At 50.3% G+C, this 15,936-nt stretch overlaps 1 protein-coding gene across 1 annotated transcript in view; it reads right to left on the bottom strand.

Annotated features, from left to right (window-relative positions):
- Positions 1-313: 313 nt before the first annotated feature.
- Positions 314-15,936, bottom strand: part of TNC (tenascin C) — a 63,952-nt gene continuing 48,329 nt past the window's right edge. Inside the window, exons 19-27 of the mRNA XM_021691170.2 lie at positions 15,074-15,193; positions 13,133-13,276; positions 12,240-12,370; positions 8,875-9,007; positions 7,114-7,265; positions 6,102-6,198; positions 5,022-5,183; positions 2,886-3,049; positions 314-1,055 (exon numbers count right to left, since the gene is read on the bottom strand). Of these exons, the coding sequence (XP_021546845.1) occupies positions 945-1,055; positions 2,886-3,049; positions 5,022-5,183; positions 6,102-6,198; positions 7,114-7,265; positions 8,875-9,007; positions 12,240-12,370; positions 13,133-13,276; positions 15,074-15,193 (1,214 nt within the window). The 3' untranslated portion in view covers positions 314-944. The remainder of the gene's footprint in view (positions 1,056-2,885; positions 3,050-5,021; positions 5,184-6,101; positions 6,199-7,113; positions 7,266-8,874; positions 9,008-12,239; positions 12,371-13,132; positions 13,277-15,073; positions 15,194-15,936) is intronic.

Below are 15,936 nucleotides of genomic sequence, written 5' to 3' on the forward strand. Positions count from 1 at the left end.
ATAACAACTGTCTTCTCATCTATATCATGGAATTTCTAGAAGATGGGTATAAAAGCATCTTTGAAACCACACACTCTTAGTCTTAAAAATAATGAGCAAGAAGCTGAATCTCAAGTGGTAAATTTCTCCCAGCCTCGTTCAGCCTTGTTCAAAGAAGTTCTTTCTTCTCTCCCAGCGTGTACGCCCCCTCCTTCTTCCCTTCCTCCTCACTGTTCCTTTCCGTTCCTTTCCAGCATTTCTCCCTCTGTTCAGATACGTTGCCTTCGGTGGAATTCAGGCTCGGCAATGAAAGGCAAAAACAACAGCCGAATTTAAAAGTACTTGTGCTTTTATTAAAAAAAAAAACAACAACAACATACAATCAGGTACTGTCCAGATGTGTTTTGGAAAGGAAGATCTCTTTAAAAATTCTTAGTTTTCATCATCATTATTATTATATTAATAATATTAATCGTATTCTTAAAATCGAAACAGTATTGCTTTTCTGGTTTTTGTTGCATGAAATGTAAAAAAAGGGGCGGGGGACGGCCTCCCATGATGCACACCGAATCATTGCGAACAAAAATAATGATACTCATACAGCTTTGTGTAAAATACAGCTGGTTCTAACACAAACTACCACTGTACAGCCTACCCCTCTCCCATTCCCAGAGCCACCCAAGAGAAGGACAACCACCATGACACCATCACTGGAAGATGTTTGCTGATTCAAACAACAAGCAGACACCTGTGGAGACTGTTGTCTTTGGTGCGTAGGACGTACTTGCAGAGTAGGTGGGGCCAGCGCTCCTGCCATCGCCCCGATGATCCACGGTCAGCTTTAGCTCCTGCCAAATGCCCGGGTGTGGCTTGATGGTTGGATGGGTTTGTACTGAGACTTTGGTAAAATTTGCTTCTTCCTCTGGGCCCTACTCCTCTCCCACCCAGTTAGTCGTTCCTGGAATTTATGCCCGCTTGCGCCTGCCTTCGAGATTTCGGAAGTTGCTGGGTCTCAACTTCATCTCAGCAAACTGGATGGAATATTCGTGGCCCTTCCAATGGAACCAGTTAACGCCCTGTGAAAAAAAGAAGACCTCAGATAGGTTCCCACTAGGCGAGGTGCTCACTGACCACTGCTTGGTCGTCGGGAACAAAGGGAGATCTGTTTGAACCTGACCATTTGGTAGCTCACAGCTGTCTCTTGCCTATCTGTCTGTTGCTCTGTGTAGTGAGAACTTGGAAAGGAGCTGGCTGAACCTGACTCGATTTTTTAAATTTCAGTCAGAAGCCACCTACACTTGCATTGAGCTTTGAGCTGCCGTCATGAAACAATACGGTGGCTAGTGAAACTTGCCATCAGTAGGAACAGGTGCTGAAGGAATTCAGGTCATGATTGGAGGTTCCAGAACTGACTAGCTAGATGCAGGGGAGTCTCTAATTCCCAGGATTCCTGTGGAGTGTTTTAATAAGGGTTTGTGCGGAATGGCAGGAGGAACACAGGCGGAACACCAATCTTACAACCTGACATACAGGATTCAATCTTAAGGCTCTTACTTGAGATATAAATGGTCTTGAACCAGTCATCAAACCTTTTTGGGCCTCAGTTTCACCATCTTCCACCCCCCCCCACCCTTCAGGGTCTGACGGTGCCAACCTTGAAAGGATGCTATGAGGATTAAATGAGTTTGTAAAGGGGTGATCATAGTGCTGGGCACATAGTAGGTGCGAAGCAAATACAACTTCCCTCATCTCCAACAGGGAAACGATTTTTTTTTTTCTCAAGAAAAGATTATATTTGGGTCTGGGGCCCCTAATTCCCTGTGTGACTCTCCCACAGAGTCTACAGATGGTAGAGTCTGCCGTTGACTCTCCCACAGAGTCTACAGATGGTAGAGTCTGCCGTCGAAACCGACAAGGCCCTTTGCCCCACCAGGGCCTCGAGGGGGGTCCACTTCTGCAAGAGCTCCTAGGAGGCCACCACCTCACTCTGACCCCTCTTCTCGTCAAGCAGCGTGGGGCTGTGAGGGGACATGCAGGAGTTAATAGCTGGTAAAATGAGGATTTACTTTATAGGATTCTAATTGTTCAGCGGGCACCGATAGCAGGCAGTCTCTGACTGACGGGCAGGTGGGGTGTGAGAATGGCTGGCTCACCCCATGGGCAAATGTGTCTGTAACTACTCAGTGCTGGTGAAGTACTTGGTCCCCGCACTGCCTTCCTCTGCCCCCCGTCCTCCCTCGGACAGAGGCACCCAGGGGGACGCAAGCCCTCCTTGTTCTATGCTGGGGACGGAGGCTGGAGAGGGAAAGTGACATCACCGAGTCCACAAGGCTGCCGGAGCAAAGCTGGAGCACGGACGGGCTCCCATAACTGCTTCGTGGCCTTTCACATCAGCCCACATTGGAGGGGAGGGGGATGGAAAAAGAAGTTTCCTTTTGGGCATGAGTTTTTGTTTTTGTTTGTTTGTTTTCCAGAAGGACTTTGTGTCACTCTGGTGGCAGGGGACGAGGAAAGAAAGGTGGTACAGTAATGCTAGAGTGAAAGCGTCCTGGGGGCAACATTATAAGACACCCCACTTACATCCCTGCGTCACCTAAACGCCTCCACTTGAATCTGCTTTCCTTCTGGAGTTCAGACAAAGGCTCTGTCTGAGGAGAGCTTTCTGTGTTTGGAATCCACCTGACCAGTGGTCTCCCTGGGACATTCACGGGTTAGCATGTGCTGTCTCGAGGATTTCACCTGACCTGCAGTGTCCCCGAGGTTCCTCCTTGCTGGGAACAGATGTGACACCAGGTCCCGGAGGCTGCTGTCCCCTAGTCTCAGCCAGGACCGACGGGCTGGGGTGCCCGCCTGTCACCCGCGACCGGTTTCCTGAGCCCTGCCCCCGACCCTCGCACTTGGCTCACCTGACTGTGGTTGTTGTCCCCGTACCTCCCCATCAGGTTGACACGGTGACAGTTCTTATACCAGAAAGCCCCCTTGTAGGATAGGGCGCAGTTGGTGATGGCTGAGTCCGTGTCCTTGTCGAAGGTGGAGAAGGATCTGCCGTTGTGGTAAGCCATGGAGTCACCTGCGGAGAGGAGATAATGGATCTGAGGAGTCCCAGTGTGGGGGGGGCGGTTTCCTCGTGGGCTCGGAAGGACAGAACTGGGGTGGCGACTGAAAGATCCTGGAGGGTGGGCTGCCCTTGAACCCTGGACCCAGGATTAGTATCAAACACAGGACTGGAGTGGTCATGAGAGCTCCCCCCGCCCCCGAGGGCTCTTCTTTGCTGTAAACGGTACAATGTGGTAGAAAGAGGCTTGTGGGTGGCTTTGAGGGTCCAGCTTTCACACTCCCTAGTGTGACCTGGCCCACGTCAGGCCTCTTGCTGAGCCTCAGCTGTTCTATTCTAGAAAATGGAACTAGCACATTGATCCCATCCACCTCAGTGTGCTGTTGGGACAATCAATGGATATGAAGGTAGAGGGGTATGCTATATAATAGCTGTGATTGTTGTTACTTTTATCATTTTTTTTTTTACATTCCTTTACATAACGGAGCACAGAGACGGAAAGGCAGGACTGATATTTTGAAGCAAGGTACAAAGGGTCTCAGATGCCTTTTTAACGAGGAAGTGACCAAGAGCAGGTAGGGATGGATGAAACAAGATGCCCTCCTGTGGAGAGCTGGCTGCCACCAGAGGATGCAGCTCTACCAGGGTCACCTTAGTAAGGGGGCTTTGGAAATCAGTGCAGAGAGGCGGTGGAGGCCGCATTCCCGCTGCTCAGTGACTCCCCCCGGATCCCCCCCCAACCCCCGCCCCCGGTAACAAAAACCTTCTTGCCTGAAGCCACTTCACTCAAACAGATATTTATTGCCAGGTAATAAAATGTCAGAATTCTTTGAGGGACGCAAGAATGAAAACAATGTTGGCCCCTGGTTCTCTCTCTTCGCCACAGCCACACTGATCTCCAAAGAGCCTGGTCTCTGCTTAGATGGCCAATCTTTCTCTGGAGGCTCTCCCTATTATGGATGTTTCCTCTCGGGGCTCAGAGAGGCTGGGAATGTACCATAGCTTCTGTCTTTTCTGTTTTCATAGACATAACTGGACGCCACCCCAAAGCAGGGAGGGGTGGTCGTACTGTCAGACCTGGCCCCTCCTCGTTACCAAGCACACCTGTCTGCCACCAAGCCTGCCCCCTGGGTCCACCTCAGGCAAATCACCCAGGTTTTCTGGGTCTCAGTTTCCTCATCTGTGTTATAGCAACAGTGGAACAGTGTCCGTGAGAACTGGAAGGGGGTAACACTTGCGGAATATCCGCCAAAAGGAGATGCTCCCTCATAGGCCTAAATGCGTGTGGCTTCCTTATTAATTTCTCCTCTAATGTGGAGCCGGAAAAGCACACAGAGGTCATTTCAAGGCAATGACATCTGCAAGATCTGGATCTGAGCTAGGTCATGTATCAGACAAGGACCGGAAGGGCCACTTGGCAGGTAGTGAGCTTCTGGTCATGGGGGTCTGTGGGCTGTGGCTGGATGACCACGTGGCAGGGATGTCTTTGAAAAGATGCAAGCAGTTGGGGGATGGAGTGGATTGCCTGCTACTCAAAGTGTGGTCCACAGACCAGCAGCATCCCCAACAGTGGCATCTCCAGGGAACCCGTAAGAAATGCAGAATCTTGGTGTGTCTGCACCAGCCCATTAACAAGATCCCCGGGGGTCATATGTACACAAAAAATTCGAATAAATAATTTAGATGCACTGGATTAGGTGAGTCTTTGGGCTCCCAAGAGACTTTATCCATCTAAAGTTGATATCTAAAAATGGGTAAGAAAAAGACGTATTGTTCTGATTCCCAACCCTACTCTGTGTTTTGGTGACCAAAATATCTACCCCCCTCTGCCCAGTTGCAGCTCTGGATTAGTACCTAATAAGGATTCAGATATTTGTTGATCTGATAAGCGGATGGATTCGAGAAGGAAGGAATGAGGGAGGAATGAGCTAAAAACCCAAGGAACGCTTTTGTGGTTTCGGAGGCGGGGAGTGTGGCTGCCCCCTACCTGCGGTCCCGCTGTAACCCTCCACCTTCAGCTTGTAGCGGGTCTTGGCGTCCCCCACGCTGAACTTGTCGTAGACGGCGTACGCGGTCATCCCGTGGTCGCGCAGGTCCACCCGCAGCTCGTACTGCCCTTGGGCTGTGATTTTGTGCAGGTTGTCCAGCCCTGTGGAGGACAGGCGAGGGTTAAAGAAGCAGCACAAGTGACTGAGGGCGATGCTTCTACCGCATCCACCCTGCGGGAGCAGCGGCTGGGCTCTATAAAGAGGCTCGCCTCGCATAGACCGCGTCTGGCCGTTTGCGCTCTCGTTGGCACAACACCAGGCGAAATATAGGACGTTTCTGAGCCTCAGGTAAAATCAGGGCGACATCTTTGCCCTGCCCACCTCCTAGGGCATTGTGAAGCTCAAAGGAGGTAAGGTGGAGAAAGCACTTTTAACCTCCAAAGCTCCTTGCAGGAGAGAGGCAGTGGACGCTAACGGGGTGGACATTCCCCAGTGTAGGCATTGGAGCGCGGAATAGTGACCCCTGCAGGGAGACTGTGGGAAAGTAGGAGCTACATGGATGGACGGACATATGGACCGACGGACGGACGGATGGATGGATGGATGATGGCTTTGTGGTGTTGCTTGGGGAGATTTCAAGTGGCAGCTCTACTGCTTATTGGCTAGATTCTTGTGAGCACGTGACTTCATTCCTCTTTTCCCACGTGTAAGGAGGGAATTTTCTACCTTCCATAGGTGCTGGCGGGCTCAAGGTTATGGCTATAAGGCCCATCTCAGCACCTGGAGCCCAGGACGGAAATAGTTAATAGTATCAGTGAGGATGAGTCTGTAAGTGGTTCAGTGAATGACTTCAGGCTAGGCTCATTCTTCAGGTCTGGTTGCGGGCTCTCTCTGAACCAGATTTTTATTTTTAATGACCTAGGGACTTTAAAGTCTTTTCTATGGAAGAGTTGATATTCCATGTCTACTACCAGAGCTACTGTTTCCTCCTAGGCCTTCTCTCCCACAGGTTGCTGTGGGTTAGGAACAAGGAGGGCAGATATGGGCACTTGGGACACACACAGTCAGGGCTGCATTACCAAGCCAGAATTCTTCTCTGTGGTCCCCAAACCCAGCAGCATAGGCTTTCCAGTTGCGATAGAAATCCTCACGTCCATTCTTGCGTCTCAGGAACACCTGGAACATAACCAATGAATCAGGGCACACTTCAGCTATCGGAAGAAAGAGAAGGCATCTTTCTGAGAGGAAGAACATCAGAACTGTGGGAAAAGCACCAGTCCCCAGCTCTGTCCATCACTAATTTGCTGTGTATCTCTGGGCAGGCCACCTCCACCTAAAAAATAGGGATTAAAAATACCACCCAGCTTTGGGTGATTATGATGTGTCAAGGTCGGCTCATCACTTGTTCTAAATGCACCACGTGATGTAGGATGTTGATAGGGGGAGAGGCCATGCACGTGGGACAGGGAGTATGTGGGCACTCTCTGCACTTTATGCTCACTTTGGCTGTGAACCTAAAACTGCTCTAAAAAATAAAGTTTATGGGGCGCCTGGGTGGCATAGTCGGTTAAGCGTCTGCCTTCGGCTCAGGTCATGATCCCAGGGTCCTGGGATCAAGCCCCGCATCGGGCTCCTTGCTCAGCAGGGAGTCTGCTTCTCCCTCTCCCTCTGCCCTCCTGCCTGCTCTTGCTCTTTCTCTCAAAAAAAAAAAAAAAAAGGTTTATTAATTTAAAAAAAAAATACTACCCAGCTCAAACAGTATTGGGATTGAAATAATTCACATAAAACTCTTAGCACAGTGCGTGGTAGATAGCAAATGCTAATTAATCCACATAATGGGCTCCACGACCACCATCATTTTTATGCATCACAGAGCTGTTTGAGGATCAGATCAGATAAATTACAAGAAAATTATTTTCTCCTGGTTTTTATCCCCGGCTTCCTCCTCATTCCTTTGTTTCAGAGATGGTTCCTGAGCGTCTCTGGATGACAGGCACTATCTTGCAAAACCTCCAGACAATGGTGTGTGAGTGCAGCCCCGGCTGCGCCCTCTGCCCCCAGGCCCCAGGCCTGAGAGCTCCCAATACTCACGATCCATCCACCCCCATCAGAGGTCATGTCGCAGAAGACTTCCAGAGCCTGGGCCTTATCACCATTCAGGTAAATGGTGTAGAGGCCAGAGGTCGTGTCTCCATTCAGCATTGCTTGGGAGCAGTCCCTGGGGAATGGGTACAGGAGTCCACCTGCGGGATCAGAAGGAAGAGTGGCCCTCTTCGAGGAGGAACATTGGTAGGAGCTTTCAGATTGCAGCTCCACTGCGTACTGGCTGCATGCCTATGAGCAAGCAACTTAACCTCTCCGCAGCTCTGTTCTCTTGTGTGCAAGATGGGGGTAAAGCCTATTTCGCAGGGGTGCGATGAGACTTTTGAGGTTATGGATCTAAGGCACCCAGCTCAGTCTCTTATACTCATGGAAGTCGCCAATGATATCGGCGGGAGGAGAGCTGAGCCACTGTGAGGAGCGAGTATCAGGCTGACCTTGATCTACCTTGAGCAGCCAGGCAGCACCTGCTGAAGACCCAGGTACTGGCAGGATGGCTGGGTCTCTAGCACCAGTCGGTGGCTCGCTGTGGATCAGGGCACTCGACGGGGCATCTAAAAACCATGCGTCCTGACTTCTTCAGAGGATTTGGGAGCCAAAGACAAGAATTCTAGTCTTGACTTTGCACTCCCTTGCCTCGGGACACTGGAGAAGTCATTTAACTGCTCTGAGCCTGGGAGTCTTAGAGGGACCCAACAGAACGCCTGGAGAATCTCCAAGTGCGCTAATGTGATGTAAAAACAATGTAAAACTTGACAGAAATGGACGGTCTTGGGGCTGTGCTGAGCAGGTGGGACAGGGAGCTGGTGGTTCTGACCTGACCCCCTTCACCTGAGGCTGCGTCATGAGCTGTGCCCTTGTTTATGTCCCGGCCCTGGTCTGGGAGCTTCTTTAGGGCACACTCATGTGTCTGTGCTCCCAGCACCAGCTGTGAGGTCTGGCAAAGGGCTTTGGCTTCTGCAGCTCCCTCAGCAGGGAGAGTGACTGGAGAGTGTGCAGTGACTGGAGCCAGACGCAAAGGGCAGGAGGCGGCCGGGGATGCACACCGGATATCCTGCGCTCAGGGCTTTCCAGAGGCCCACTCCTCCCTTCCTCAGGAATGCGTGCGTCCTCTTAGTTCACCAGAGAAAGGCCTCACACGTTGGCCATCTGCGGACAACACCCAGTGGCAGGGCGCAGGGCGCTTCCCAGGGCCCGGAACCCCTGAGCCCAGATCTGCCTCTCACTCGTGCTAGAGCCTGGAGTCACTGAGTCTCTGGGAGCCTCTGCTTCCCCCGCAGAAAATGGGGCCCGATGATCCTGCCAGCTCGGTGGGAGGACTGGTTTTGATTTCGACTACGGACAGGCTTTGTTAACAGGACCCGGCTTCCAATGAGCCCGGCCCATGGGCCACACACTGGGGCTAGGAGTTCAGACACTGCACAGGGTCCTTGTGAGGAAGGGCTACTGTGAGTCCCACTGTATAGATGAAGAAACTGAGGCTTGCAGAGTGGCAGTAACTTTCCTAAATCACCCAGAGCAAGTGGTGGAGATGGGGCTTGCATCCAGAGGTCTCACTACTGGTCCTCCTTCCCTTTCACCACGAGGCCCTTAACCTCCTGCACCCACATTCCTCGGGCTCTCAGAGAGTGGCAGGCACTGATCATTTTAAGAGATTTGAGGGAAAAATTCAGTCATGGTCAGAGAAGTGGAGGGTCCGTCTTGTCTCACAAAGTTTGATCTCAAGGCCCCGCTGCACTCTGAGCCCCTTACTTGTGGTAAAGACTGTCTGGATCAGCTTGCTCCTCAGGGGCCCATTCAATGCCTGGATCTTGGCCGTGTAGTGGGTGGAGGGGCTCAGCTCCGCCAGGCTATAGGAGGTGGTTTCTGGACCCAGAATGACTTCCTAAGGGCAGAAGAAAGAATGTTACAGTTTTTTTGCCACCCAAATCCTCAGGGTACAGATGACACATTCATTCATTCACCCATCCATTCATTTCTTCATTCAAAAGAATCCACTGAGCCTCACTCTATGTCAGGCTCCATGCTCATTTCTGGGACATCAGAGATGGGGGGAGTGCAGCATAAAAAAGGCACTGAGGCCAGAAGGGGCAGAGGAGGAGGTAATGACCTACCTGAACCACACTTGGTTTTGGGTGGCGCTGGAGTGGTGGAAGAAGTAGGCAAAGACCAGATTACAAAGGGCCTTAAGTGCCAAGCTATGGAATCTGAAGTTTATCATAATAAGGAATGCGGACTCCCAAAAGGTTTTTGAACAAGTGAATGAAGTGAACCCAGCTTAACATGGTAGCAAGAGGAACCACACAAAGGACAAAAGGTTTAGGTTTTCAGACCAGTTATATCAGCGGTCCCTAATATGGCTCTTTTTCACAGGCCTCTGGGAAGCTTTAAGATAATACAACGCCTGGGCGCCATCCCAGACTGGCGGCATCGTAAGAGCCAGAAGTGGGGCTCTGCCAGGTGCATATCAAAGAAGCTCCCCGAATGATTCGGATGCAGTCAGTGTGGGGATCTCTTGAGTCAGGGGATGACTGCAGTAGCTCAGCAGGCACAGTGGAAGCCTGAGCTGACCCGGCTTATCTCTTTCTAGAACAGAGATGTCCAGGAGAGGCGTGCGTGCGCCTCTGCGGCCAGACTTCCTCTCACCCCCCCCCGTAGTTTGTGACTGCTCACGGTGTTACTGTCCAGAGAACATTAGTTCCAGCTTCCAGGAGGTCTTCCTCCTTTCCAAATCCTCTTTCTAGCTTCCCATGCCTGCAAATTCACCTTTTAGCAGATGACCTGGGTGTCTGGGATTGGAATTCAACCTACACTGCTAGCAAACCCAACCCAGCGGTGCCTGCTGCCTGCAAACACGGCCGACAAGCTGTGGGCAATAGTGAGTCAGGGTGGAGGCCCCTGCAATGCTCTCTCGCATCCTCACGCTGGGCAGGTGAGGTTATCCTGATGCTTCCCATGAGGGGTGGGGGGCTGACTTCCAGAAAAGCTGAGGGACTCACTCTCACTCCATAATGTGTTGGTGGCAGAGGTTGGTCCTACCTCCTATCTCCCCACATCCTGTCCAGGACTCTCTCCTCCTACATCAGGTTATTTTCTTGAGTGAAACATACACAGTTGGGGACTGGACATGCAGGAAGGTAAGTCAGTAGGCTGACATCGGTGACCTGGTGACCTTTATGTTGCCCCCAGGTCTGGTCCCTGGGGAAGGATCAGGTATAAAGCTGGGTTCGTTGACTTACTTGGGGATACAATTACCGCTCAGCTCTCTAGGCTGCTGTGCAAAGTCCTTTTCTAGGTAATCGGGGTAGACTGAAATGAGGCTCAGGACTCAGGTAAACTCAGTCCTAGAATGCCTGCTGGGAAGCAACTTGTAAGGCTGGTGAGTCCAATGCACTCATTTTACAGATGGGAACACGACACCCAGAGAAAGTAAAGGACTTGCCTCCATGCATACAGTGAGTTAGTTCGTTGTTATGCCAACTCAAAGAAGGGCCACGGGAGTAACTAGAAATGTGTGTCCACTTCTAGTTAAACATGGCGGATTAGACATGCCAGTTTAGCTCTACTTTCTTCTGAAACCCCCTGCAATGAGAGTGAAGGGATAGGAAGCACAAGTCCATGAGGATGAAGCAGATGACAGACGAGACAGACAGAGGCATGCAATGTCCACAGAATCCTGATGGATGGAAAGGGATGCGGTGGGGTGACAAGTGAGGGGGCAGGCTGGGGATAGTTGGCTGAGTGGGTGGGGCCATCCTGAAGCTGGTTGATGAATGCTGCAGGGCCTAGCAAGTTCAGGAATGGGATGTGTACAAAAACAAAGATGCCTTTGAAGGCCAGTGTGGGACATGGCTGAACAAAAGTTTGTTTAACAGCTTAAATAAGGAACAGATTCCAAGCTCTCCCATCCCCCCCACCCCCACACCAAGTCTGGATGACTGTCCTTCCCAGTCCAGATGAAAGGCTGAGGTGTACTCTCTGGAGACACTGAGCCAGAGAGAAGACTCTGGATTCAAATCCACCAGGCTCCGTGGAGCTACACTGGAAACAGAAGGGAAGGTGTGTACACAGCGGGGGCCCAGGCTCTTCCTCGGGCTATGGTCCTGGCAGCTTGGTTTGAAGGGGTTGGAGGACCCTCTAGGGAGGTGGATTAGCTCAAGAGAAAAGGCTTACAGAACTGCTACTTGTGAGTCCCCCAACAAAATTGCTGGGCACTTGCTTACTCTACGGTGAGCCTCATTAGTTGACAAGCCCTGTGTCTGCCATCGGAACTCCCAATAAGCTGTTTCATTCTTGGCTCAAGTACAAAAGGACCATCGGACATTGGGCGGAAGTCTCCAACATGAAAGATAAAGACCCAAACCAAACAATAGCAGTGAAACAGAAAGAAAGGAAAAAAAAAAAGGAACTTGGAAGAGACACTATGCAGGTTGTAGAATAAAATATCATCCATCTTAGAGATAAAGAGAAGAAGCGGAATACAAACAATACGCTAGAGAAAGATGGATGAGCAGGGAATAAGGAAAAGATCTTAGAAATGTAGAGTGTGATGACCAAAATAAAAAGTTCAATAACAAGTTCAGAAAATAAAGTTTAGAGATCAAGTTCACTTGTGTGAAAGGAAGGGTTAAAGTTATTTTGAATTGGAAAGTAAAAGAAAAGATGTTCATGGGTAGAGAATATCAGTAACAATTGCTGTAAATAGCATTAACAGTTGTTGTCTTAGGAGCGTGGTGATGTATGTTTCAATATATAATGGAATGATGCCATCTGCGAGATTGTATATATGGCAAAGATGCTCAAGAAGCCTCTGGCTTTTGCTCAATAAAACATTAAAAGACCAGCATCCAGCTCCTAAAATGTCCTCAAATCTTGTGAGCAGTGGTTCTTGACCTTGGCGGGCAATCAAAACTGGAGTCTGGTTAAAATGAGACAGGGAGGCTGGAGCATATGATTCAGAAGGTCTGGCATGGCATCCCGTCCCTGTTAATTTTTTTTTATTTTCAGCTTTCTAGCTGCACTGAGATGGAGAAACAGCCCCGGGGTGATTCTTCTCTCCGCTGAGGATCATGTACATGTTTCAAACAGTAGCGGGGAGTTTATATACTTCAAGATACCTTGACTGTACCATCGATGGATTCATACACCAATAGGTAGCCGGTGACAGATGCCCGGGGGGGTCTCCAGGTGAGGAGGGCAGTTTCTGACTGAACCTCAGTAGCAGTCAAGTCTCTTGGAGAATCAAGGTCTGCAGAAGATAAGTCATTTGTTAGCAAATGTGTCAGCAACTCTAGGACAAAACTCCCTTGGCTGGGTTATCAGGAAGCCTGGCTTCAAGTCCTTTCCCTACCATTGACCTATATGACCTTGGGCAGAACCTTCCCCACCCCGTAGATGAGGGGGTTGAATCATGCGATCTCCAAAGACAGAATTCTCTGTGGTTCGTTTCATCCCAAGGGCCAGATTTTCCCGAGCCCAACACACTCTTGATTGGCCTTGGGTGGATTTGGGAAGAAAGACACAGCTGTGAACATAATTCCCAACCTCTCTTGCTCCTCAATAAGTGGATAGATAAATGCTGATATTGGCATTCATCCCTACTGAGAGGATGCTTCTTCTCTTTCCCTGCCTGCTACAGTTTGTAAAAAGATCTCAATGTATAAAAACCCAACGGACATTTAGGAAAACGTGCCTGAAAAATCCTTCTCTTAAAAATATTTCCCTGCCTAGAACAGGGATCATTAAATACTGGGTTGAGGGCCAATAGGGACCGGTTTTCCACTTTAAAAAAGCCCTCCTCTTAAAACCGTTTCTTAGTCCGGGGGAGAACAAGGTCATTTCAGTTCAAAAGGAAATGGTGTGTTTCTTAAGGTCCCGATTGAGTGGGCACTGGTGAATTTAGCTGATGTTGATGTCATCACATTGCAAGGACCTGACTTGAGAAAGAAGGGGTTGGAGTTTAAGATGGAGGCCGTGGGTGGGCGTCTTCCAGCTCCTGGCGTCTTCATACCTGTTGTGAACTTGGTAGTGATGACTGAGCTCTTCTGGGGCCCTTTCTCTGCAAAGATCCTCAGCGTGTACTCCGTGGCAGGCTCGAGGTCGGTCAGAGCGTACTCCACCGTGTTCCCGGACACTGTGCGTGTAATTTCTGGCACTAAACATGAAACACACCGAGCGGTGACCACTCCCCGTGTGAGCCGTCAGCACGCTTGGCACACGGCGCACACACCTACTTCTAGCACAAACTTTCAGTGACCCTGTAGAAAAGCAGGTCTGATTTCTGAAATGACTCACACCCTGTTCTCTCTCTTGAGCACTCACCTCATACACAAAGGATTTATCATATGGAGACTGGATTTTTCCAGGCACCAAATCAGGAGGAAGGGGGCCTGGGGGTCAGGAGGTGTTTCCACATGGTGCTGGCCGGGGGGAGCTTTGCAGTGGAGGTGCAGGAACGAGAGCTGCAGCTAACGTCTCCAAGCCTCGGGCTGCCCAGATTTAATGTGTCTCGTTACTTGCTTTCCCCTCTTTTTCACTTACTCTCATGTCCTTTTATAATCTGACAAATGTTGTTAAATCACGAGGCTGGAGAACCACAAAAACTGGGCAGCTGCAGACGCTCTAGAGCCTGGTTAGTGCCTCGCAGACCCACTGGGTCAAGTCCAGTGGTGGAAACCAGAACATGGCGCCAGGTGCGTGTGTTTATTTCCTGATCACAGGTGACCGACCACCTTGGCTGGCCAGGGACTGAGAGATTTCCCAGGGTGTGGGACTTTCAGTGCTGGAATTGGGAAAGTCCTGGGTATCCTGGGATCAGTTGATCATCCTGTTTATCATCCATGAGACCCCATCTCCTGGACCAGGCCCCTTTCTAGGTCTGCATCTACTAATCCCATAATCCCTGTGAACTATGCTCTGGTTTACTGTAGATACAACATCACCAGCTTCCCTGACTCGGAGGAGTTCGCTCATGGGGAATATTTAAGAACTGAAGAGATGAATGAATAGAGGAGTAAAAAGAATAAACCCTGAAATCTCTCTTCCCTCACTCTCCAACTTGCTCTATGCTCATAAAGAACTCTCTTAGGTAGTGGTCCAGGGGGGGGAATGCAGATTTTCAGAGGCCCCAGGCACAGGTTATGGCATCCCTTCATGTTGTCACTGCAAGTAAAACAATCCTAAACCATAAAATAGGAAACTTACACGTGCTTTGGGATTCAGATAGTAAAGTCTTTTTCTAGGGTAGCTCATTACAAAAGCATGAATTCATTCACTGAAAAACAATCTCTTTCTCCTCTCTCTTACTTGTATTTGATCTTACGTTTTGGTGGCCGTGATGTGTTGGTGCCCCAAACAAGTGTTTAGTCGGCTAAATAAGTATATTAATCAGCACAGATGTCTGCAAGGACAAGGAGAAATAATTTCTGATTTCTCAATTGCATCTGTTAACTCCTCTGTAGCCTCTAAGAGGCCCAGCCTCCCCAGTGCCTCCTGAAATAGCCTGTTTAAGACTCTAGATTTTGAACTCATTCTTTGTAAGAGATGGGAGCTGCTGCCTAGAGAGGGAGGCTCACGGTGACAGGCAGGGAGACTAGCAGGAGAGGGGGGGACAGGCTAGGGAAACGCATGCGGGCTGGAAATGTGCCCTTTGTTTTCCTTTAAATGGCCTACCGGCCTTCCTTGGTATAACCACAACATTGATGCTCTTCACTTGTCAACAAGCAGAGGAGGATGGGTGAGGCTTCCCTTGCCCCCCTCTGGCCAGGCCCTCCACACCGACGTACGCAGCCGCGGCTTCAGCCCATTAGTCTCTTCTGAGAGCCTCAAGAACATCACTGGCCTTTCCAAGCTTCCCGTGTATTTTTGCTTTCCTGGTCCAAACGTGACAGGGAGGAGGGAACAGCAGGACAGACACTCCTCCTGGTGGGGAGGGTCTTAGACATGGCCTTACCTTTCTCCCCTGTGTAGGAGATGACATAACTATCCACGGGGGCAATGGCTGGCTGCCACATGGCCAAGGCTTCTGTGTCGCTGATGTTGGCTGTCACCAGGCCAGATGGGCCATCCAGAGCTGCAAAGAAAGATGATGATATATTGAAGAGATAGGCAGTGGTGGGGTCAGACACCAGCCCACAGCTGCTCGGCTCTCTCACTGCCCCTGGACTCCTGGTGTCGGGACATGGCGCCTGGTGCGCACACAGTTCACGTCCTGAGTCTGGAGCCAGGGCGCCCTGGCTTTGAGTCATGGTTTCTTCCCTCGCTGGCTTCTCTTGGGTCTCTGTTTCCCCACTTGTACAATGGAGATCCTCATTCTGCCTGGCTTTATCCTCAGGGTTATTCTGATGCTCACATGATAGTATAGGTGGAAAGGAGCTATATAAACTGGAAAGGGCTGAATGTATGATGAGGGTTATCATTATAGTTCATCACTGTTCCCAGGGAAAGAACTTACAAAAACAGGGAGCCTCCCAGAGTCAAGGCTGCCCGAGGCTCTTCTGGGCTTTGAACGATAGCTCCAGTTAGGGGGCTGGTGGGCAACACGGAGCCAGGCCCCAGAGGCTGGCGGGCCCCGGTTCTATCGTGGCTTCTCTGCCTAGCGTCTGTGTGCCCTTCTCCAAACCTCATTTCTTCAGGTGTCAGAGGGCGGCTGCTAGAAGGATGAACGAGACCTTGCGTGTGTGAGATGTGCTGGGGCAGCGCTCACTCACGGTGGCTGCTATTAGTAACATGACTATTAACGTTACTGGAGTCTTCAATATGATTGCCAAGTGACTTGTACTGACAAAGGGCGCTGGCCCGTTTAACCGACCCCTG

Source organism: Neomonachus schauinslandi, chromosome 13, assembly GCF_002201575.2.
Source record: "Neomonachus schauinslandi chromosome 13, ASM220157v2, whole genome shotgun sequence".
Classification (NCBI taxonomy): Eukaryota; Metazoa; Chordata; class Mammalia; order Carnivora; family Phocidae; genus Neomonachus; species Neomonachus schauinslandi.